Source organism: Euprymna scolopes, chromosome 16, assembly GCF_053919585.1.
Source record: "Euprymna scolopes isolate OS-2025 chromosome 16, ASM5391958v1, whole genome shotgun sequence".
Classification (NCBI taxonomy): domain Eukaryota; kingdom Metazoa; phylum Mollusca; class Cephalopoda; order Sepiida; family Sepiolidae; genus Euprymna; species Euprymna scolopes.
This window is the reverse complement of record NC_136497.1, coordinates 54,008,680-54,033,201: the sequence shown is the minus strand read 5'-3', so window position 1 is coordinate 54,033,201 and position 24,522 is coordinate 54,008,680. Positions and strand designations below refer to the sequence as shown.

General features: G+C 31.3%; 1 protein-coding gene across 5 annotated transcripts in view; it reads right to left on the bottom strand.

Moving 5' to 3' along the window:
* LOC145295964 (uncharacterized) overlaps window positions 1-24,522 on the bottom strand; it is a 498,857-nt gene that overhangs the window by 114,763 nt on the left and 359,572 nt on the right. For all 5 annotated transcript variants that reach the window (XM_080141875.1, XM_080141872.1, XM_080141877.1 and 2 more), the window contains exons 33-37: window positions 24,174-24,436; window positions 14,809-14,945; window positions 7,833-7,992; window positions 7,566-7,670; window positions 550-687 (exon numbers count right to left, since the gene is read on the bottom strand). In XM_080141875.1, coding sequence (XP_079998001.1) covers window positions 550-687; window positions 7,566-7,670; window positions 7,833-7,992; window positions 14,809-14,945; window positions 24,174-24,436 — 803 coding nt within the window. The remainder of the gene's footprint in view (window positions 1-549; window positions 688-7,565; window positions 7,671-7,832; window positions 7,993-14,808; window positions 14,946-24,173; window positions 24,437-24,522) is intronic.

Sequence of the window (24,522 nt, the reverse complement as noted above, 5' to 3'; positions counted from 1 at the left end):
AAACAAAATGGAAACTAAATAATAAGCGAAGTAATAATCCTGTTTAAATATTAAACAAATGATGTCAAACTTGTTAAAAGCAATCAGAAAAACAAAAACAAAAAACAACAGCGAAAAAGTTTGGGGGGGGAGGTAGGCTCAAACCTGAAGACTTGAGGTTAATAGTGTGTGACTTAGCATGACACTACAAAGGCAGGGACTTGAAAACAGCCGAAAATAAACGTTTAAAAATGCAAGTGATTGAATGTCAACGTATGGTTTTCTAGGTCAAATATCACGCCATAGTAGTAGAGAAAACAAACTCACAGCATGAATTTTGTAAGATAAAAGTCGCTGAAATAAAAGATATTTACGATGTCGTTTTGTAAATCATAGATATTATAATCTAAGGAGTATATAAAAAGTTCTAAGACATAGTAACCCCTGGGGAACTTCCTCCAAAAAAGCCTTCGGCGGACATACAGAAAAAATGCGAGCACACACACACACACACACACACACACACACTAACACACATTTTGGCTTTTATATATATAGATGACCACTAACCTGTTTCCATGTCTCCTGAATTCACTGGTTTCATATAAGGTGTTGCCCAGTATGGACTTCGCCGGTACCAAGGATGAATAGAATCATTGCGGTAACCACATTTATATTCCGTGCCAAAATTACAAGTAACGGATGGGGCTGAAACAACAAAAGATGGATTAGAATCGTAATATCTATCACTTTCTATTAAATACAAATACTTAGGATAAAAAGAAAATTAATACATTGCTGTTAAAGCTCATTGTACTAAGGTCAATACACTGCCATCAAATTTCGTTATTTCACGAAATTGCCAGCATATAATTAGAAGCAGTAGCCATTTTTTTTTTTTTTGGGTTTCTTCTTTTTTTTTTTTTTGTCTGCCACCGGACACACCATGTTGCACGTACTTAGTTTTAAGGCATTCAATTACATTAAACAGTTATCATAAATTAGTTGTACTTATCCAGCGGCAAAAATACCACCAAGTAGAGGGATCAGAGAAGAATAATTTAAAATATAGCCATGCTTATAATTTAGAAAAAAAAAATTTTTTTTGTTTTAGTTTTCCATTATTTTATTTTTATTTCGGTTAACAGACTTCAGTATTTATGTGCAACAAATCAAGGCACAACAAATGGTGCCTTCTGATTTTCTATTTGTGTGATATCTACGCACATCATTCGAGCAACCTGGGATTCTTATGTCAAGAACAACAAGAAGCAACCATATATTTAAACAGACTGGCATGCTATTTTTATTATTATCATTATCATTATTATTATTATTTATTGCTAAAAATATTTGTAAAAATTAAGTTTTTATTTCCAAACTGATAGGCTGAGATTTGTAGGAATTTAATAATTTGTGAGTATATTTACCTTTCACTGTTATTTAATTTTTTTTTTTTTTTACTATTAAAAAAATGGTATTTATTTTTTACTTTCTTTCCATCTCTGCATTCACCATAAATAGGTTTTCGGGTATGCTGAAAACGAATATCAAATTCAAATTTGGGGGAGACAAGTAATTTTCTAGATATTAATAACTTTATTATCCAATATAATCCATTATGTTTTTACTAGAGGCCATGTTTTTCCCCATTTATTAAGCAATACATTGGAAAAACATATCAAGCAGAAAACTATTTGAATGTGATATTCGTTTTCAACAGGCTCGAAAACGTATAAACGTCGTCATTTTAAAGGTGAGTGTTAAAGTGGAAAGAAAGTAAAAATTTACCAAAAATAAAAATGCCATAAAATTAAAAAAAACATTTACGATTTAAAAAAAACGTAAAGACTCCTTTTCTTAGATTCAAAAGAAAGTTCTTGTAGAATTTTTAATTTTGATTTCAAATGCTGTATTTTCACATAAGTATATACCATTCACAGGACAAAGCCGGGGGTGGAGGGGCAGAGCGGTAGCTCTAGATATATATAAGGCTTTTGACAGGGTGTGGCATGAGGGTCTCCTCAGGAAAATTAGATCATACGGTATCACTGGTAGAATACTAAACATAATTAAATCCTTCTTAGATAAGAGAAAAATCCAGGTTGTCCTCGACGGTCGTACATCTAAACAATATGATATAAATGCAGGAGTGTCCCAAGGGTCTATCCTTGGATCTATGTTGTTCCTAATATTCATAAATGACCTCCCCGACAAAATTGGCTCTGAGATGGGTATATATGCTGATGACACCACGCTCTATAACAGGCACGACAGGAAAACATATCTAAAGAAATAGCAGAAACACTAGAGGGTGACATCCAATCTGTAGTGGAATGGGGACAAAAAATGGATGGTCACGTTCAATGCTGCCAAGACTAAACTTGTTTCCTTCAATAATTATAAGAAACCTTCTTTACCAGCAATAGCAATGGCCAAAGATCCATTATCTGAGAGTACATCTTTCAAACTCCTTGGCCTAACGTTCACAGGAAACATGAGTTGGAACAATTACATTGAAAGCATTGCCAGGGCCGCTGCAAAGAAGGTAGGCTCTCTATACTGTGCTAGAAAACTACTAACACCTGAAAGTATTCTGTACCTCTATAAGGCAACCATTCGCCCATGTATGGAGTATTGCTGTCATATTTGGGCTGGTGCATCTGCTACTAGTCTCTTGCTCCTAGACAAGGTTCAAAAGAGAGCCACCAATCTGATAGGCCCTGAACTGGCATCTAAGCTTCAGCCTCTGTTCCATCGACGAAATGTTGCATCCCTCTGCTTGTTCTACAAGTATTTTAATGGAGAATGCTCTGACGAACTGCAAGCACTTGTGCCTCCACGACGTAAACATCCTCGACAAGCCCGACAGGCAGCTAAATCCCACCCTCACACAGTAGTGATCCCTAGATGTAAAAGATATTTCTACTCCAGTAGTTTTTTCTCCAGAACCGCTAGACTCTGGAATTCCATTCCAGGTCTCTGCTTCCCCAACTGTGCTGACATGCAGAAGTCCAAGTGTAACGTGAACAGACACCTTGCTGCCCAAATCCCCACATAGTACCCCAGTAGATGTTGCCTCTGATAGTAGCCCCTATACCAAAGTGGCAATGTGCCTTGTTTGGGGTGAAAATTAAATTAAAAAAAAAAAGTTTTCGTTATAATACCTTTACTTTATATATCATTTTAAAGCGCGTTTTTCCTCTATCTAATCGTATAATTTACAATCGCTTTAAAACAATTATGTCTTCTTTTCAAAATGTTGATTTTCTTATTTTAATTCAAGCTAGGTTGAAAAGTTGCTGAAACAGATTGCGAAATCAACGAAACATTTGGCCCAGGAACCACTACTGAACACGCAGCACAATGGTGGTTTAAGAAATTTTGTAACTTCAGACAAGAGTCTTCAATATGATGAACGTAGTGGTCGGCCATCAGACGTTGACAACGACCAAAGGGGTTTAGTCGAAGCCAATCAATGTACAACTGTTTGAGAACTTGTTTCTGAATTAGACGTAACGCACACAACGATTTCCAACCAGTTAAAAGAGATTAGAAAAACAAAAAACTTGATAAGTGGGTGCCTCATGAATTGAACGACAACCAAAAGAAATGCCGTTATGAAGTGTCATCTCTTCTTTTACGCAACAAGAATGACCAATTTCTCGACCGGGTAGTGACTTGCAATGAAAAGTGTGTTCTTTACAACAACCAGCGATGCTCAGCTCAGTTGTTAGATGCCGATGGACACTTCCTGAAGCCAGAGTTGCATCAAAAGACAGTCATGCTGACTGTTCGGTTTAATCCATTATAGTTTTTTGAATGCAGGCGAAATCATTACGGTGGAGAAGTACTGTACACCAAATGGAAGAAATGCATCAGAAACTTTGACAGCAACATCCAGCATTAGTCAACAGAAAGGACTCAATTCTCCTCCACGACTATGTCCAACCGCACGTTGCTAAATAGACCTTGCAGAAGTTGAATGAATTGGGCTACGGAATTTTGCTTCATCTGCCATACTCTCCAGACTTCTCACCTACAGACTACTTTTTCAACAACTTTTTCAACAATTTTTTCAACAACTTTTTTAACTACTTTTTCAACAACTTTTTCAACAACTTTCTGTGTGAGAAATGCTTAAAATACCTAAGTGATATTAAAAAAAAATGCCTTCAGCGACTTCATCGTCACCAGAACGCAAGATTCTTACGTTACTGGCATAAATAAATTGATTTTGATGGTGCTTATTTCGATCAATAATTTTTTGTTTGAGCCAAGATATGTTCATCTTAAAAACCACAAGAACTTTCTTGTCAATATATATATATATATATATATATATATATATATATATATATATATATATATATATATTAGTGTTGAGACGATTAATCCAAATATTTTAGAAATCTAAGCAATATCAAAAACGCCTTCAGCGACTTCATCACCACCAGAACGCAAGATTCTTACGTTACTGGCATAAATACACTTGTTTTGCATTGGCAAAAGTGTGTTGATTTTGATGGTGATTATTTCGATCAAAAAATTTTTGTTTGAGCCGAGATATGTTGATCTGAATTTAAAAATTAAAAACCGCAGTAACTTGCTTGTCAACCTGGTAAATTAAGAAAACATTGTTTTTTTTATGTTGGACTTGTATACTTTTTAAATATCACCCTAAATATGAAAACAAAACTTCTTTCTTTATTTTTTTTTAAAGATTTTTACGTAAAAAAAGGCAGGAACCATTTTTTCGTGATTTAATTTGTCATGCCTAAATATCATATGAATACAGAATCAGCAGAAGCCATTTGTCATGCCTTAATATGTCGTACATAAGTAGAAGAAACGGTAGGAGTAACAGTAAGCAAAAATAATTCATTAAAGTTACATATAGATGAGAAAGAAACACATCATGTTTGATAATCTTATACTATATCTAATACAGAAGTTATGAACAGTTTCTTGTAAGTAGCATTAAAGAATACAGCCGAAACAAATAAAAAAAAAAACAATTAAAAAACATTGTTTAATTTCACTTGGTAAAAAGCTAGTCATTTTTATGATTTTTAGAGATTCGTTTCAATTTTCAATTATTTTAATTTTGATTTCAATAAATATTCAATAATCAATAAATAAAAAAAGAATCAATAGTTTATCATCGATATTTTTCAATCTAACAAGTCGATTTCTGTTGTATTGTTACACGATGTTCTTTACAAAAAATAACTTTATTTTGATTTAGATATTTTTTCAAAAATATTCATTCCGTTAGTGAGATTGTTAAAATGGAAGCATTTTTCAATACTAGCCTAAGAATATTAATTCCATTTAAATTTCCTCCATTGAAAATTAAGGAAGAAGTATTTTAAGAAAGTTTTTTGTAATGTTTTTATCTTAAATCACTTAAGTTAATTACTTCTAATATCTATGAAACGATTTCACATATATAGAAAAAATACGACAATAAAATTACAAATTGAACAGCATCAAATATTAATTCATTATAGACGAGTAAAAAATAGATATGCAAATTAGCCATTAAAATAGTAGTTTTTCAGTTTTTCCTCCATATATATATATATATATATATATATATATATATATATATATATGTGTGTGTATCTGTGTGTGTGTGTGTGTGTGTATATCGCTAAATTCAGCCACTCTGATGAGTCGTAGATGATGAAACATGTGTCAGCAGATAATTCTATTTTAAAAATTATATATATATATATATATATATATATATATATATATTACCGTTATTTATAACTTCATCAAACTTTACAGAAAGGTTTCAGTAAAATCTGATGAAGTTATTGGATCGTTGATACAATTCAGTAACCGAAACATGTGTAACTAAGCAGATAAAACGGTAATAAAAATATATATATATTTGCTCTGCAATAGTATTGAAAACTTTCTTCAGGTTTTTACTAATTACCATTTTTGCTATATATATATATATATATATATATATATATATATATATATATATATATATATATATATATATATATATATATGCCAAAGGATTAAAAAGGGTACCATCCCATCTTATATCTTATAATATGACTATGGGCAATTCTAGACATAAAAATTCTAAAAACATTAGAATAAGCATTGACAACTCAGATCTATTAGAAGTAAGTACCCCCCCAAACACCAGGGAAATAAAAATAAGAAGAAAAGCAGATGAAGAGAGTGTATATGGTTTAATCTGCCTTACAGCGCACATATAAAAAACAACTTGCCAAAGGAATTCTACAAGATTCTTGATGGGAACTTCCCTAAAGGTAATAACTTAAGTAAGCTTATGACCTAAAATACAGTAAAATCACCATTCTCAACATCTGTGAACCTAGTGAAAAACTATAATAAGTTTCAATAATGCAAAAATAGATAAGATAATTAAGAAAAGTGGACGAAGTAGCAGCCAGAATAGTGAAAATGAAACTCTCTGTAATTGTAGAAACAAAAATGAATGTGTCTGGATGGGAAATGCCTTATTTCTTACATTATATATAAATGTGAAGTCATTTAAAATAGTAGAACTAGCATGTATATAGGGTAAATGGACTGTCAATTTAAGGACAGATTCCACAAACATATAACATCTTTTAAAATAAAAAAGGAGGAAACTAACAAGAAATTAACATCCTTGGCTAAATGGATAAGAGAACTATGAAGAAATAATATAAAATACAAATAAAATGGTCAATGGAAGGGCTAAGAAATATACACCTAACAATTCTGGGCGCTGCAACCTCTGCAGCCTCGAACTTTATTATATAGTAGTATCCAGGAAAAATTTATTAAATAAACGGCAAGAACTCGTATAACATTGTTTGCATAGAAAGAAATTTTTGCTATTCCACCTTAAACCTGACTAGGTAAATTAAAGTTAACTAATAATCAGTATTTAATAGCTTTCAGGAGAAAAAATAAAAGTAAAAAAACTTTTTAAAAATGAGAAAATAAAAAATAAAAAGTAAAAAATAAAAATAAAAATAAATAAATAAAACTAAAATTGATAAATAAAATGAATTAATAAATAAATAAAGTAAATAAATTTTTAAAAACTGACACGGGAGTACGTGACAAATAATAGGATCTCATAGAATAATAAAAATATAATAGAAAAGATAAGTGCTCCCTATCTTCAAGCACCTGGTAGAAAATCATATTATTAAACAAACAGCTTATAAATAATCGCTTTTGCTTGAATAATTATAAAATATAGATTGAATCACAATCTAACTGAAATCACAAATAGTATCAATTAGAAACATGAGGTAGTGACAAGAAATTTCTATAAATTTAGCAAGCATTTAAATATATATATATATATATATATATATATATATATATATAGAGAGAGAGAGAGAGAGAGAGAGAGAGAGAGAGAGAGAGTGAGAGTAAGAGAGAGAGAGACTGAGATTATTTCCAAATATTATGCTGTATTATTTGATTTAAATAAAATAATCCGTTTTGATGTGAACATAAGAGTGATGAATGAAAACCACTTTAGCATTTATTCAAATTATTTATTGTAATAAAGTGTAAAAGATTAATCTTACCGCACTTGGGGGCTAGTTCATCACTTCTATCCTGGCAGTGGTCAATTCCATCACATATTTCTGCATCATAGACACACGTGGCATCCGGACACCACATTTTACATCCTGTGCAACAAAAAAAATAATGCATGAGAATTTGAATTGACTACAAATCTTATATTATGGATACATCTAGTTATTTCAACTTTTTGACTCCTAAAAAAAAATTATAAATTTTTTTTATTCCAGACATTCTAAAGTGCAAGTAAAAAATTATATCATTCTTACTTGTCTGGTCAACAATCCAACCGCGGAAATTCAAAACGTTGCTGAAAGCAGCAGGGGTCCCATTTTTGGCAGCACAAAGCGGTGGACCAAAACTGACCACTCCGACCAGTTCAAAGCGTCCTCTGTCATTCCTGCATACAAGGGGACCACCACTATCACCCTGAAAAGAAATCAGTAAAATAAATAATTTTTTATACATAACATAGTTCTTGTCCAGAATTCCCCTTATATTAATTAATTAAAAAATAAAAATAAAGAAAAATCTTGTGATCGAATGAAAATGTCATATTCCAAAAACTATGTAAATTAATTCAAGTGGTTTTTTTTTTATTAATAAAATAAAAAATTTTATGAGGAAGTGATGACAAAGTATTATGCTCTACCATCTTGAATAAAAAAAAAAGGAGTAGCTCAATTTGAACTTCCAAAATTTATTTTGTTGTTTTCGTTCTTGTAATGCCTAGGATTTACCATTAATTAAATTCGTGAAAAAAATAAAATTCTATATAAAAAAACTACTTGATTAATTTACCTGATTTTCAGACGATGATTATTTTTCTTTCCGTGACGAGTACGTACATCATAAAGACTTTTCTGCACTTTTGCTTTTTAATATAGGGTCAATTCTGGATAAGCACCTATAACATTTGTCTGTTTCGTTTGACAGCTGTTTTCGGGTTATTTACTTGTACTCACACAAAGCTAATTTATTTTAAATGTCTGCTTTCGAAGTAGATGCTTTATATTCAACAGGCAGTCCAATTTTTCTCTATTTTTGTATATTATCGTCGGAATGAATGGGAACCCTCACCCCTGCATACTTCTGCTCCCAGCCTTGAATGCCATGCTAAAATTGTTATTCTTACTTTGTAATCTCTACAATTTAAAGTTTTTAAGTTATAAATAAAAGAAAAAAGAAAATATAATTGTCACTATCGTTTATGGATGCCAAGCATGAACGCAGCCTTCACAATATTATGGCAATATTTCCATTGGATTCCTCTAAACTTTGACCAGATATATCTAGACATAATAAATATTGGACACGTATATTTATTAATACATATGATGTGCTGAATATGCATACATCCGGTTTCCGCCTCACAAGAATATGATTGGTTGATTAAACCGTAAATACTGACTGGTAGAGCAGCTTGAGAGAAATCTCGGCAGATACGCTGAGAACCTAACACTTAAGGATATTACCAGCTCCGACCACAAATACCATTCATTAAGGCGACTAACTAGATTATTACTCGAATGTTGTAGCTAAGACCACTCAGCTAGTTCAAACAAATATATCCCTTTTTGCAGGACATATAAAAGTGAACTGTTCAATATCTCCACTAGATGATCTCTAAAAAGTTGAATATCGAATGCAGAAGCAAGTCCTGGGAACGTATGTTGCAAGAAAAGGTTCCCCTTTTCTTGCAACATATGTTTTTCTTACTTGCAAGAAAAGGGGAACCTTTTCTTGCAAGTAAGAAAAACATTAGATAAATAAAAATGAGATTAGGATAGACCGAGATTCGAAATTTGTTAGCAAGGTTCAGAAATGGAATTTCGCATTGTTCAGTTTCACATAAAATAGTTTAGATATGTTTGTTGTAAAAGGAATTTTAATTGTTCAATTCTTTTTATAAAAACTGAATTAAAATAATGTCAGCTAGAGAAGAATGAACAATAGCAATTTAAAAACATATTGAAAAATAAGTTAGGTCGAAAAATAGGTTAGTGGGAATTCTTTGTCTGCAGAAATTGTTTAGGAACATGTGCTGGACCACGTATGTTTAGGCCACATGAGTTCCCCACATGAGTGGGTCACGTTGAGAGCCATACATGACGTCATAGCAGAAAGGCAGATTCTCAATATAAATTTGCTAGTTTTAGTGAGATTAGGCAGACAGAGAGAGACAGAGTCCAGAGTCGAGTCGGGCGGAGACAGAGCTGACATGGTCAGAGGAGGATCCCTTTGGAAGCAAAGGGTTAGAACGTTTAACATGTAGAAACAACTTTGAATTCCTGGATGTCATCATCATTTCGGCCGGTCAAATGGAATAAAAGAACATCTCATATTTTTGTAACTGCCGTCTTCGTGTCGTCATTCCGCAAATTAAAGTTAATGTGTAATCATCTTATATGAACTTGTTCTCACTCATCGTTATTAATGAACTTTGTGTAAGTAATGTGTCCCCCTCTCCATCATAAGTAATGACTGCCCCCTCTTCTGTGTTATAAGAACTGATCACCCACCCCTCTCTCCTTTCTAATACATGTGTCAAGAAGAAACATCACAGAACGGTATAAATGTCCCTCTCTTCTCTCTCCCTCTCCTCATCGTCTATCTTGTATTACATGTACCCGGTACATGTCCGCCGTCTCTAGTAAATATGAATGTACCTATACAACACATATACCAGAAAGAACAGTTGCAAATAAGTCATATACCATCCACAATGACTATGTAATCCCTACGGTTATGTATCTATAAAGTGGAGTTATTAAACCTGACATAGGGATATGAAACAAGAAGGAGAAGTTATTGTCCCAATGATGCCGGGTTAAACAGAGCTGAGAAGGAAATATAAAAAAATACCAAGGTCTTATATATATGACATGAAAAGAAAATGAAATGTTAGGATAACCTCTATCATTTCAATAATTATAGGAGTAACTGGACTCATGGAAAAAAAAATTCAAAAACTACCTGGCAAATATACCTAGTGAACCAAGTGCAAGAGAGGTTCAAACAATTGCACTTAAAGGGACGGTCAGAATCTTAAAAAGATCTCTCGGTTGGAATATATAAGGTAGCAGGTGCATGTTTGGCATCCGATCGGATGCCCCCTTCTTAGCTTGATAAGAAAAATAAGAAAATTGAAAAAAAAAAAGAAATTTGTTTATTTGTTTGGATTTTATAGTAATTGACTCGCAAATATACGCGCCTTCCGGGTCTATATTGTTTGTTAGGTTGGTAAATTCACTGCTAACATAAGGGGCATTTTTAAAATCATATAATATTCATACAAATTGTTTATTTAAAAATCTATACGCTGACTGACTATATATACTTAGAGGTATATGTTTTGAGATATCCTATAAATCGTAAATCTATGACGCCATGTTAAATCTATGATTATTTTGTTAAGATATTGTTTTAAGATTTATTCATAAGAAAATCAAAATAAATCAATTTACAAAATACCAGACTGAAGATTTCAAGGTTTCAGTTTTGATTTCTGATCATGGCATTTGTTTTGTTAGGAATTTAGCATTTAGTATTAATGCAATAGTTTTTCATTTCTAAAAGAACTTAAGATACTTTGATATCAAACTGTATTTCTTACATTTACAACGACGTAAATCATAAGTCTATGACGTCACGTTAAAGCTATGATTATTTTGTTGAGGTGATGTTTTAAGACCTATTTACAAGAACATCTAAATAGCTCAGTTCGCAGAACATTGGACTGATGATCTCACGATTTCAGTCTCGATTTGCGGTGACGGTATCTGCTTTATTAGTGGGTGTTTTATTATGTAAAAACGGTACTTAAAAATGCCTTTTGTATTACGACGGAATATCTTAAGAATTGAAAAATTGAAACGTTTCTATGTTAGCAAGACCCGTGCAAATTCCACGGAATGAGAAATATATTTAATCAACAAATATATTTTGATAAAGCTGATATTTATAATATAGTTAAAATATATAACAGACGTAGCTTTATATACAAGATGTTTCCAAAAACTATATGCACACAAATGCACACCAGTGAATAAAAGTAAATGCGCATACACTCAGAATCTAGCTGAACTATATATATATATATATATATATATATATATATATATATATATATATATATATATATATATATATACTAGCATGAGTACCCGGTGTTGCCTGGGTTGAAATTAAGTTCTGTTTGGAACACATCTGCTATACTAATCATTTTCATCATGGGCAACGTGGATACCCTCACAACAATTCCCAAAATAAAAGAACGGATAAAAACATGTAAATGTAATCGCCCAAAGAAAGAAATATGTGATAACCTCTCCACCAGATATTTTGGCAGAAGGGATACAAAGAGAAGAAACTATTCTCTGGATATTGAGCACTGGAAAGACCCCCCCCCTAAAAAAAAATAATTAAAAATGAATCATTACAACTTTTATTTCAATAAAAATAGAAGCGAATGCCCATTTGATCGCAAAAAAATAAAAATAAAAATAATAATAGCCAAGTAAGCAGAATCCTAAAAAAAAATGAAGATCTACCAAAAATTAATTTAAAAAACAATTAAATTAAATTTTTTGTCATTTTATGTTTCTAATGTAATCCTTCCCCCTCCAAAAAAAAAAATTGAATTTGTCATATTTTGGGGTTCGTTTTGTTCATAAAATTGTTAGGTGAAAGTACAGAATAGTCTCATAAAATTAATTAAATTTATCGCTATTTTATGTTTCAAACGTAATCCCCTCCCCCACTAAATAAAAGAAACAAAGTGTATTTTCATCTTTTCTACCCCGCTGGATCGCCAAACTTGAAAAAAGGCTGGAAATAACATGTCTCCTTGAACGCTCTGCGGCCAAAAAGTGGGTGCTCATTTTACGTTCAATTTATATAGAAAAGTGATCCCCCAGTCTAAAATGTTAATTTTCTTTCTTTTTTCAAAATTTCTTCTTTCATATTATTTATAAAGGCTGTTTAAGTGTATTAGGCCCCCAAAAGTAGGTCTTAATTTTTTTAGGGGTTAAACGACGCTGGGTCATGTCGTAAAAATTTACCTTTTATTTAATTAGAAATTTACGTTTGTAATCAATGAGATTAACGTGAAAAAAGAAAGAAAAGTGTAAATTTTGGAATTAAAGTGTGTGGGGGGACAGTAGATCTTTATTTTTTTAGGTGTTAAACGACGCTGGGTCACATCGTAAAAAATTACCGATTTCTGTATAGCCGTTTAAAGAATAATAAAAATAAACAAATTAAATGTTCCGCAGTTTCTAAGGGGCAAATAACTCTAAAAAAAAGTTTTTAAAAAATCGATGTTGAAATAATAATTCCAAATAAATTAAATTAAATATAATTATTGTTTAAAATTTATTAAATAACAATTTTAAATAGAACACTTATAACAATTCTCTCGCTAGAAACATTAACTAAGATACCGCTATTTAATAAAATCGATTTTTCTTAATGTAATATACAAATGAGATGATCTCTTAATTGTATATGGTTTGCAAGAATCATATTATATATAGAAATAAATGAGAGAGAAAAGTAAGGGAGCTTAGCTTTTGTATATGTTAATCAAATTGTGAACAAACAAACAAATGAACAAACAGACAGGAATACGAATTTATATATATATAGATATAGATTTATACAATAGCATATGTGTTATTTTTGTGTCACACTTAAATCTGTTTCCTTCCGAGTGACTGTCGTTTAATTGTTATGACTTTCCATTTCTTGTAATAAATAATTTTTACCAATAATTCTTCATAAGTTTTGGTTTCGGTTTTGATTATAGCTGATGGCACTTAAATCATCTATTGTTTTTATAAATTATTTTACTAAGAATTCTTTATAAGTTTTGGTTTAAGTTTCGATTATAGTTGATTGAACTAAAGTTATTTACAGTAGAACCTCGAGATACGACATTAAAAATTAATAACAAAATACAGTACAGTATATAATACAGTATAGTAATATTAAAAAAAACCCTCATAAATAACACTGAAAGGTGGGGAAAATACCGTAACCAGAAGCCGGAAAAACATTGCATTCCATATCGTAACCGGAAAAAACGTATCCTAGGGTCACTATATTCCGGGGTTCTACTGTATTTATACATATATTTTTTTTCTTCATAAGTTTTGGTTTCGGTTTCCAATGATGCAGCCAAGTCATATGGATATATATTTTTTATTTTTGAAATCACAATTTTATAATATATAAGAATCGATAGAAAATTGACTCTATAATAATATATACGAAATAAATTAAAATATTATATATAAGCGTATTTTATGACCGGGCTATGCTAGGCGCCCCTGCTGGCTTAGATAATTACTTTTAACAAAAGAGTTCCAATAATATCAGGGCGTCACCGTTTACGCTAAACATCCACAAAAATGCCAACATCAATATATTATATATGAAAGAGTTCACTGTGGAATTTCCATAGGTTATGCTAGTATAAAATAAATATTTTTTCATAGTTCAAATAGATTTTGGGTGCATAAACGTTTACTCCTATTCACCTGTATGCATTTGTGTGCATATAGTTTTTGGAGACACCCTGTATATGAATAAACTAGCAAGGAGACTCTATGTTGGTCGAGTCTCCACACTTCCAATACTTTTATTGTCATCAAAATCAATGAAATCGCTCATTTTTCAATCAAATCGATTGATTACCTGCTCTAGTCGGGGACCCACCGTGGTATATTGGAAGGAAGCTTCATATGCTTGCTGCAGTGACTTGGTTCAAAATACATTGTAGTCTATATTGTACTGCAGAGAACCTAGAGTTGATTTTATAAAATTGCTTTTATATAATGTTGTGTCTTATGAAAGAACCTATTGTCGATTTTATACGCCGGGGCTTTCTGCTTGTATGGGGATAAAACTTCTCAAATGCACTTGTAATGTTGGGCCATATAAGGGTGTTAACTTTAGTGAAAATTGGACTGTTCTTTCTTTAATTGGATTTTTTGCGATTATCAATTTTCGATACTTATTAGAGAGATTTTGATGTAACACCTATCTAAAAACATTCCGTGGTTCATAAAGTACATTTTGCATAAATTCTGAGTCCATAGGGTACGAACACACACACACACACACACACACTCACACACACACACACACACACACACACACACACACATTAAAAATTAATAACAAAAGTGTTTATATATATATATATAAGTAGAGATATGAATCGACAAAAATATTACTTACATAACAGCTTGGAATGTTTGGTTGGCGATGTGTGAAGCAGATAAAGGAAGTGTGCGTAAAATTGTAATAGTAATGTTTACACTTCTCCCTGCTGATGGGATAGACTTTGGCTTCTTTCATGTGAGATTGTGCAATCACTAAAAAAAAAGAAAGTAAAAGTATTATTAAACTACATTGCTGCCTACGGAACGAGTGAAATATTTGATAACTATGGATATATATTTCTTGACTTTATCTCGATTTTTTACTGTTGTTTACATTAATAATAAAAAAAAAGTTACATGATGGGTCCAGTTTTTACTGTCTGTCTGAGTCAGTCTAACAATTCAAGGGAATTAAATCAATTTGTTTTCTTGTTTCTCGTCGGAGCAGAGTTGCGTCCCTTGGTATGACACACACAAAAAAAAAATAGTAATAATTCAGTATGTCTTCTTTGGATTGTAACATTTTTTCCGCGGTTGAATTCATTTACAAATCGGCAAGCGTGACTCGGATCTGAGTGATTAACACGCCAATCTCCTCCTTTTCTAAAATGGAAGATGTATATCTAATGTGTTGCTAAGGTCGTTGGAGAAATGCTTCTACCGTTCCAGAAACTCCTGTACTCCTGATGCAATCTTCCACCTAGATGCGCCTATGGAATGATGAGGAATTGTCTGGAAATTTTTAATTAAGATTCTAATTAATGGATTGAGTTTAATAAGATTGCAAAATAAGTCTAATTGAAATGATTTCAGAATTGACAAGCTATTTTGCTTGCTTCTTTTCATGATCGATTTAATTTAAAAGGTCATCTTTCGCAGTGGATGACAAGGAACGCGAGAGCTTTAATTCGATTGTTAAGGTATTGTCTTCCCAGGATAAAAATAGCAGCTGAAAATAAAGAACTCAAAATTGAATTGTGTGTATTTTTTAAATCAGATATAAACGAAAATGATAATTAATTTTGACAAGTTTTAATAATTTGATTTTCATCATTACGTTTTCAAATTAAAGTTGGAACAATCAATAAATGATTTTATGACAATTTTATGTTGAGAAAGTCATGAATGCAATTACTTATCAACTGATGCTAAAGCGTCTTGTCTTTTTATTGAGATTGGAATTCACCCCGGATCAGTTAAGCCGGCTGCTTCCAATAAATACATTGCAGCTTATATGCATGAAAACTTACCAAGCCCGACGACCTATTACCAATGCTGGCACTATTGTCACCCAATCACAGTTCCAACAGCGAAACCATACATTATCAGACCCAGAATCTGTTCAGTTATTCTGTGTAACCGTTCTGAGCTACGTTTTAAGCTGGCCACCACATTGCTTCTTCCAGTCCCGAGGAGGGACCAGATCAATAGCTTCTCTAATTAAATTGCCTCATTAACAGCGGAGGCTGTGACAAACCCAGTAAAGGCATCTTATGAGAAGAACCCGCTGAAGGGAAGTGGTGTGGCACCACGCTCGTACCACTGCATTTGCCAGGGAAAATGTAGGATCCAACACAGACAGAAATGAACAAAAACTTCCAGTCTGCAAAGATCAGCAGCTCTCATTGACCAGGACTCACAACTATAGAGGAGAATGGTGAAGACGAGGGCTTGATAGACACTGACCCTTGTGGCTAGTTAAGGTGTTCTAACTCTTAAGCAAGATCCAGTTTCATATTGAAGGCTAATAATTAAAGGCTCATCTATTTGGTAAAAACAAGATTTTTGTTGGTCAACCAATCAAAAAAGGCAGAAAAATGCAACACGTATTGTAATTTGTGAGCGAATCACAAACATATCAATGCAAGTGAATAAAAGAACTAACACTTGAAGAATTCACTAAAGGATCATCGGTGAGCTCAGTGAGACAGCCCAGCTGAGAAAAGGACCAAATTGGCGACCGATCAAAGCCAGAAGTTCAAAAGAATAAAAAGAATTCTTTTCTAAGGTCAATCATTTCTCTTCTCAGAGACAAATACTCACAGAAAAGTCCCAAATCAAGAATTAGCAGCTGTCCGATTCCTTAACGTGTTTTTCTCCCCAACAAGAACAACATATCCATTACCTTTTCTCTTCTTATTGTTACACATCTGTGTTCCAATAAATATTATTGTTCACAGCGATTTTTTCTTGCTTTTGGGCTGCCAATGGAACTCTTCTACCTAAGTTTCTGATGTAGCTGAATTCACACCCAAGTTCTGCAGATCTTCAAATACAGTGTGGACGTGGAATGATTGACGAAGCAACTAGTAGAGACATATATGACCCTGATCACCTTGGGATATGTTTAGTGCCAAGTCACCCAGAATACCACACTCAGTAACTCCCCGGGACCACAATAGTATCACAACCCTAAGATGAAGTACTGCTGCCACATCTGGGGAGTTGCTAATCCAAATACTCTTTCTTGTCTTGACAAACTACAAAATCAACTTCAAAATCTACAGCGTGAGCGGCGGGGGGCTAATTTCTTCTGTCCTCTGCAACCCTTTTTCAAGAAGAGACATTGCTAGTCTTTTTCTACTGTATTATTTCCATGGAAGGTGCTCGACTGAGCTCCAATCTCTAGTTCCTCCTTGAAAGGCATTCACAGCAATGACTCGCCTTATTACCATGACAAAAAAACATAACTTTCTTATCTTTCTTTATTTGGTCTAGTATGAGGCATAATTTTGGAGATTCGTTGCAAAGGCTTCTCGTCTGCAGAAAACATTACCACTGGATTGTTTCCCCGCAGATTACAATATGGTCGTCTTTAAATCCAATATCAACAATAACTTGTCATGAACCGTCCTCATAATTAAACTCTTTTCATTCCATTAATCAGTTTGAAAACTCCCATAATATTTATCTTTCAACTGACAATCATTGTATTTCATTAACCTTTATTTTCGAGTCACTTTAAGCTTTGATAAGTTGTGACTCATTAGTAAAAAAAAATAGTAAAAAGGTAATCACGTCGTTTCATGACATATAATTCTTTCAGAAGACAATATGCATTTGTTCAAACATTGTATTTTTTAAAGATTGTGACACGCTGAATATATTCGTATTAAAATGAGTTTAATATTACATATGAAATATGGAAAATAACACTCATTAAATTAGTGACAAGCAACGATGAGCCTGGCCAGTAACAGATGGGTGACCATTTGAGAATATTAGGTACTGTAGGTACTCTCCACTTATCTCGGCATTGCTTCCAGTTATCCTGAACTTATCTATATACTTGCAGCTAAAATTAAAGCAGTGCCATATCGTAAGAAGGGTAGCTAGAGATTGGGCAACTCTTGCCACAAAAATATCATGCACATGCATCCTTCAATGGCTATCCAGAATCTGTCAAAACTGAATGGTGTCTTTTTAAATCAGTGACATTAGTCAACATTATTTGACATTAGCTGACATTATTTGATATTAGCCGACATTATTTGACATTAGTCGACATTATTTGACATTAGTTGAGATTAGTCGACATTATTTTACATTATTTTACATTAGTCGACATTATTTGACATTAGTTTAGATTAGTCGACATTATTGGACATTAGTTGACATTATTTGACATTATTCAACATTATTTGACATTAGTCAACATTATTTGACATTAGTCGACATTATTTGACATGAGTTGACATACTTGCATAGATCCAACACGGCGATAGCCAATATGAAAATGGGAACGTATAAGAAGTCTTTTGATGAGTTATATAAAAAATAATACATTTAAAGCGATTAAAATATTTATTATCGAATGAAAAGATGTAGTGTTTGTTATGAGTTCTATAAAAACTAGACTTTTTAGGCCATTAAAAATGGGTAAAATTTATAGGCCGTTGATTTAGAATGAGTGCTTTATGCCAAATTGATGGTTGAATTTGATTAAATTTGTGCTTATTTTTTGCATTAAATACTAATCCTTATTAATCGCTTGATGTGCATCGAGCAGATACTACAATATGTAGTTCCCTACCATAACAAAGGTTCATACAAAATTTCAACCAAATCGGCTAAGTAGTTTCTGAGAAAACTTCTAGAGTAAATGTGGTATTGTGGTGAATAATTCCTATTAATTTCAAGTTGTGTATCAGACGGATACCATAATACGTAGTTCGCTGAACCTTATCATAAATAAGGTCCATACAAAATCTCAGCCAGATTGAATCCTAATTCCCAAGAAAAAGTGGGACAGACAGACAGACAGACAGATAAACAGATTAATATAAATAATTTATCTATTTAAAAATATTTAAATATTTATAAAAAATACTAGCAGGCCGCCCGGCGTTGTCCCGTCGTAAAATATGCTTGAATATGATATTTTAATTTATGCAGATTACGTATTTATTATTATAAAAACAATTCTCTCTCGATTATTATATTAAACTTAATATATAGTAGTCAGATCAAAACTATATATATATATGTACTAGACTACCTGTTACCCGTTGGGTCAGTATGTTATATTAGCTCTGGAATTTTTGTGATGTAAAGAAAATAGTTTTTTTTTGACATAACAGAAACATTTCTATCAAAGTACATTAAAATGAAAAATCACGGACAAATCACTCAAACATGAAAAAGAATCCTGCCTATTCGTGTAAAGTTACCTATTTTTCCGAATAATCGCTCAAAAATCGAAAATTAAACATGATTTTCCTATGAATCGAACGCAGACGAAAGTCATTTAGCAGCAAAAATGCGCATGAACCTACCGATGAGAAATATAAGAATGAAAAACCCATATTGGAATCCTTCAACCAAGTTATAGAAACTTAAAATCTAAAAAACAAGTAATTAATAAAACCTGAAGCAAAAAATAAAACCTAAATAAATAAAATAAAACTAATATTGAAACAGATTAGTAAATGTGTCAACAAATTCACCGTTTTCACACAACTATTTTGTATCTAGAAATGTAAACAAAAAATAAAAGAAGGGAAGGAAGGAAAAGGGGCGGATAGAGAGTAGTAGTAGTAGTAGTAGTAGTAGTAGTAGTAGTAGTAGTAGTAGTCTTGGATTTACTACAATTGTTCTTATGTTTGTCAACAGGTTAAAGTTGTTTAGTTGTAAGAAAATAGTGAGAGTATAGTTGTAATAAATAATAGTTATAAAACACCCCCACTCTTCCCATGTTAAATAATAATTTCGAAATAATAACGTTAATATTTCAGTGCGCAGGTCAAAATCTGCAAAAGAAGCGATTTGTGTTTATTTGTTTACGTTGTTATGGGTGAATGTTTATGAACACATGTGCAACCGGATTTCGTAAACGGGAAAGTGAGTTGCATCACTCGTTATAAGGTCATTTGTGTTTTATAATTATATATATATATATATATATATATATATATATATATATATATATATATATATATATATATGTGTGTGTGTGTGTGTGTGTGTGTGTGTATATATGACTTGGGTGCCATCAGCTAGAATCGAAACCAAAACATACAACTCTCCACGTACATTCGATAGCCTCTGAGCCACGCACACATATATATATATATATATATATATATATATATATATATATATATATATATATATATATATATATATATATATATATATATATATATATATGCTAGTATTTTTATAAATATTTAAATACTTTTAAATAGATAAATTATTTATATTAATCTGCTTACCCGTCTATCTGTCTGTCTGTCTGTCTGTCTGTCTGTTCTACTTTTTCTTGGGAATTACGAGTTCAATCTGGCTGAAATTTTGTATGGACCTTTAGGTATCCGTTTGATGCACAATTTGGAATTTATAGGAATTATTCACCACAATACCACTTCTACTCTAGAAGTTATATATATATATATATATATATATATATATATATATATATATATATATATATATATATATTGAAATCATGATAAGAAGACCCGTTTTGATGTTCATTATTAATAAAATCTAGTGAAATGGGAGACGATACGTTTAAAATAAAATAGAAGACGATACGTTAAAAAATATATCGCTATTTTTTCTTTTTAAACATATTATTTTAAACGTATCGTCTCCCATTTCACTCGATTTTATTAATAAAAAGGGATATCCCTCAATCCAGCTTACGAAAAGTGAGGGCGAAACCCTATTATTTATTTTTTTATTTACCACTTTTAATCATGAACATCAAAACAGGTCTTTCTGTCATTATTGCAATAATGAAATTTTGTATCCTGCATAAAATTATGATATATATTTATATATAAAAATTCATCTGTCATCCTTCTTTTTTAAAGTGAGATCACCAAATCGTCGAAGACAAGATGCAAGCAAGCAAGGTCCATAGAGTTTTATAATTATATAGATTTATTTCACAACATAATTCTTGTTTGTTTTTCAAAACATGAACAAATTTACATATTTTTGCTTAACCTTTTCTATAAAAACTAATGATAGTAAAGTAAATGTTTATAACTGCAACACTTCTATGTTCGTATTTTTATATTGACTACCAGCCATGTTGAATCTATGCCAGTATGTTGGCTAATATTGGCTAATTTAAAAAATTTAGACACTGTTACTTTTATCCTTATTTCATGGGCAATCTTGACAATTGAAGGTTGAATAAAAATCATAGCCACTAGAAACTGGCGTCACTTGGGAAATGAAAAATTCGAAATACAATCCGGATATCTGGAATGAAATATATTTTAATGGTTTTTGACGCAAAAAACAATAGACTTCTTTTTTTGCGTCTTTTCTTTTGCCGTTTTTTTTTTGTTTGTTTTTGCCGAAATCATTCGAAAGAGATTCGTTCATTTAACGAGAATTTGGACGAAACGATGAAAATTTATTTAAAAATAAAATAGAATCATTAAAAAAAATACTTGTAATATTTCTTTTTACCAATAACAAAAATATTCATATGGAGCTAATCATCTCATATATATATATATATATATATATATATATATATATATATATATATATATATATATATATATATATATATATATATATATATATATATATATATATATCATATATATATATATATATTAGGCACCGCCAAAACTGGGGGGGGGGGCAGGTCAGTACTTTTTGACGGACGGTCTTTTTAAAAATCTACCAAAAATCAGGTAATTATCCGATCAATACGAAATTTTCAGCGATTATTAGGAGAAGAATGAACTTTATAACAGTGTACTTATTTTTCATAAACGATATTTATATATATATATTTTTTTGCTTACAAAACCCCCCCTTGTTTTAAAGTGGGAACAAATATGCTTAAAATAATCATCTGAAACTGAATAAAACATATTGTGTTGTTGTAAGGGACAGAATTATAAATTAAAAAAAAAAAAAAAAAAAAAAAAGTTTGCATACCTTATTTTGACGTCTGAATATCAGAACTTCGATTGTGTTTAATTATCCCGCTTTTGAGTTTTGAAGTGTGAAATTCGGTGAATATGTTAAGTAAAATAATTAATTTAAGTTAAGCAAAACAAAAAAAATTTTTTTTTAATATTTATACGAAAAAAGCCATTTCAAAATTTTTGATAAATAAATTAACAATTTTTTTTTAGCGAGCCGAATAATGCATGACCATTATTAAACAGGGCATGCTTTGAATAATCGATACAAAAAAAAAAAATTCGATAAATATTGTGCCCTTTGTGTTAAAAATAGCATCATTTTTTTCGATCCCGTTTGAAAACGTTTGCCGCCTTTCGACTACGGTGGACCAAACGCGCTGAAATAATTTTTTTTTATTCTGCTTTAAATTGCCCCCCCCCCATTTTGGGGAGCCTGGCCCCCACACACATACACATTAAAAACCAAACTCATACAAATGGTCACCCATCTGGTACTGGCCAGCCTCAGCTTAATAATACATTGAAATTTTCGTCACTGAAAAATAAGTTTTTTTGGCCTGTTTGGTCTTCCATAGTTTTCTTCCCATCAAAAGAAAACGTAAACAGAGTCGATCTGAACTCTACGACGATGCGAAATATCTGGTTACCTATATGAATAAGTGGAATTATTTGAAATTCAGGTACTTATATTATAATATTTTTGCATATTCTCTTAGAAAATCATCCTAAATCTTAGTTAGACAATAAATAAATTAATTAATTATTTCAAAAACCCTTTTTTTTTAATATTTAAGTACGTTTTTTGTGCAAGACAAAAAATGTCAATTGTTAACTTTTTGGGAAAATTTAACATTTAAAATTGAATTAAAAATAGTAGAAAAAGTTTTACATTATTCTGTTTTCTATATGATAAAATTCAGGGTTTTATCTTTCTGGAAAAAAAAAAGTTACTCAGAAATAATGGATTTTAATAAATGTAATTTCGTTTTAAAAAACAACAACAACTTGATTTTGCGGCCATTTTTGGCGGTGCCTAATATATATCATATATATATATATATCATATATATATATATATATCATATCATATATATATATCATATATATCATATCATATATATATCATATATATGATATATATATGATATATATCATATATATCGTATATATGATATATATATATCATATATATATCATATGTATATCATATATATATCATATATATATATATATGTGATATATATATATATATTGATATATATGATATATATATCATATATATATCATATATATGTATCTTATATATGATATATATGTGATATATATATATGATATATATATCATATATATATATATCATATATATATGATATATATATCATATATATATATATCATATATATGATATATATAATATATATCACACACACACACACACACACACACATATATATATATATATATATATATATATATATATATATATATCAAGCGGCAATTTGAATTAAAATCCTCGTGAAATATTATTATTTTAATTATTTTTAATTATTAGTCAAAAATTTAATTTGGTTTATTTTCAATATAAGTTGCAACTAATTGTGAAATACCAAAACGAACACATACAGATCCCAAAATACGAAACCACTAAACTAATCCTAACAATCACTAGTAAACTCGAGACTAACTCGAGCAACCACGTAATTAACTGAAAGCAACAACAAGTCTTGTAAATGATGGTCATGACTGTGTTTTCATGTATTCTTTAAGACTTATTTCGTTTCATATATCCGGATTTCGCATTTAATTTTCTCAAATGACGTCAGCTTAAGGCGGCCATGTTTTCTATTCAACCTATGATTGTCAAGATTACCGTGAATTGATTTTGATGCTACTACGTTCCGTATGTCATAATCTAAGAAAAAAAAAGACAAAAACATAGAATGCTTGTGTTACTGCATATGGACTTTGCCAATAAAATTCCATGGGTTTTGAAACGACATGATTATCATGTAAAGTATCATAGAAAAGGCTCATCGACTTACTGTTTTCATTCCGACCCCATCCAGAGAGATAACAATAATTTTTGGAGGTGTACATCTTAGATGGTAAGCACACTGGCTGCACAAAGTTGTTAAAAACAAGTTCTTTTTCCAGTAAGAGAAGAGCGATATCATTGATTGGGATGCTCCCATGGCTGCTGTAATTCGCGTTTAAAATGATCGCTTTCACTTTGAGTTTGGGGTGCTTGGACAGGTCTTGCATTCGAAGCAGGCCGGCTACCACTTCATATTTTCCATTAGGGTCTCTGTAATAAAAACAACAAACAACACATAGAAACATGGACACACACACACACACACACACACACACACACACACACACACACACACA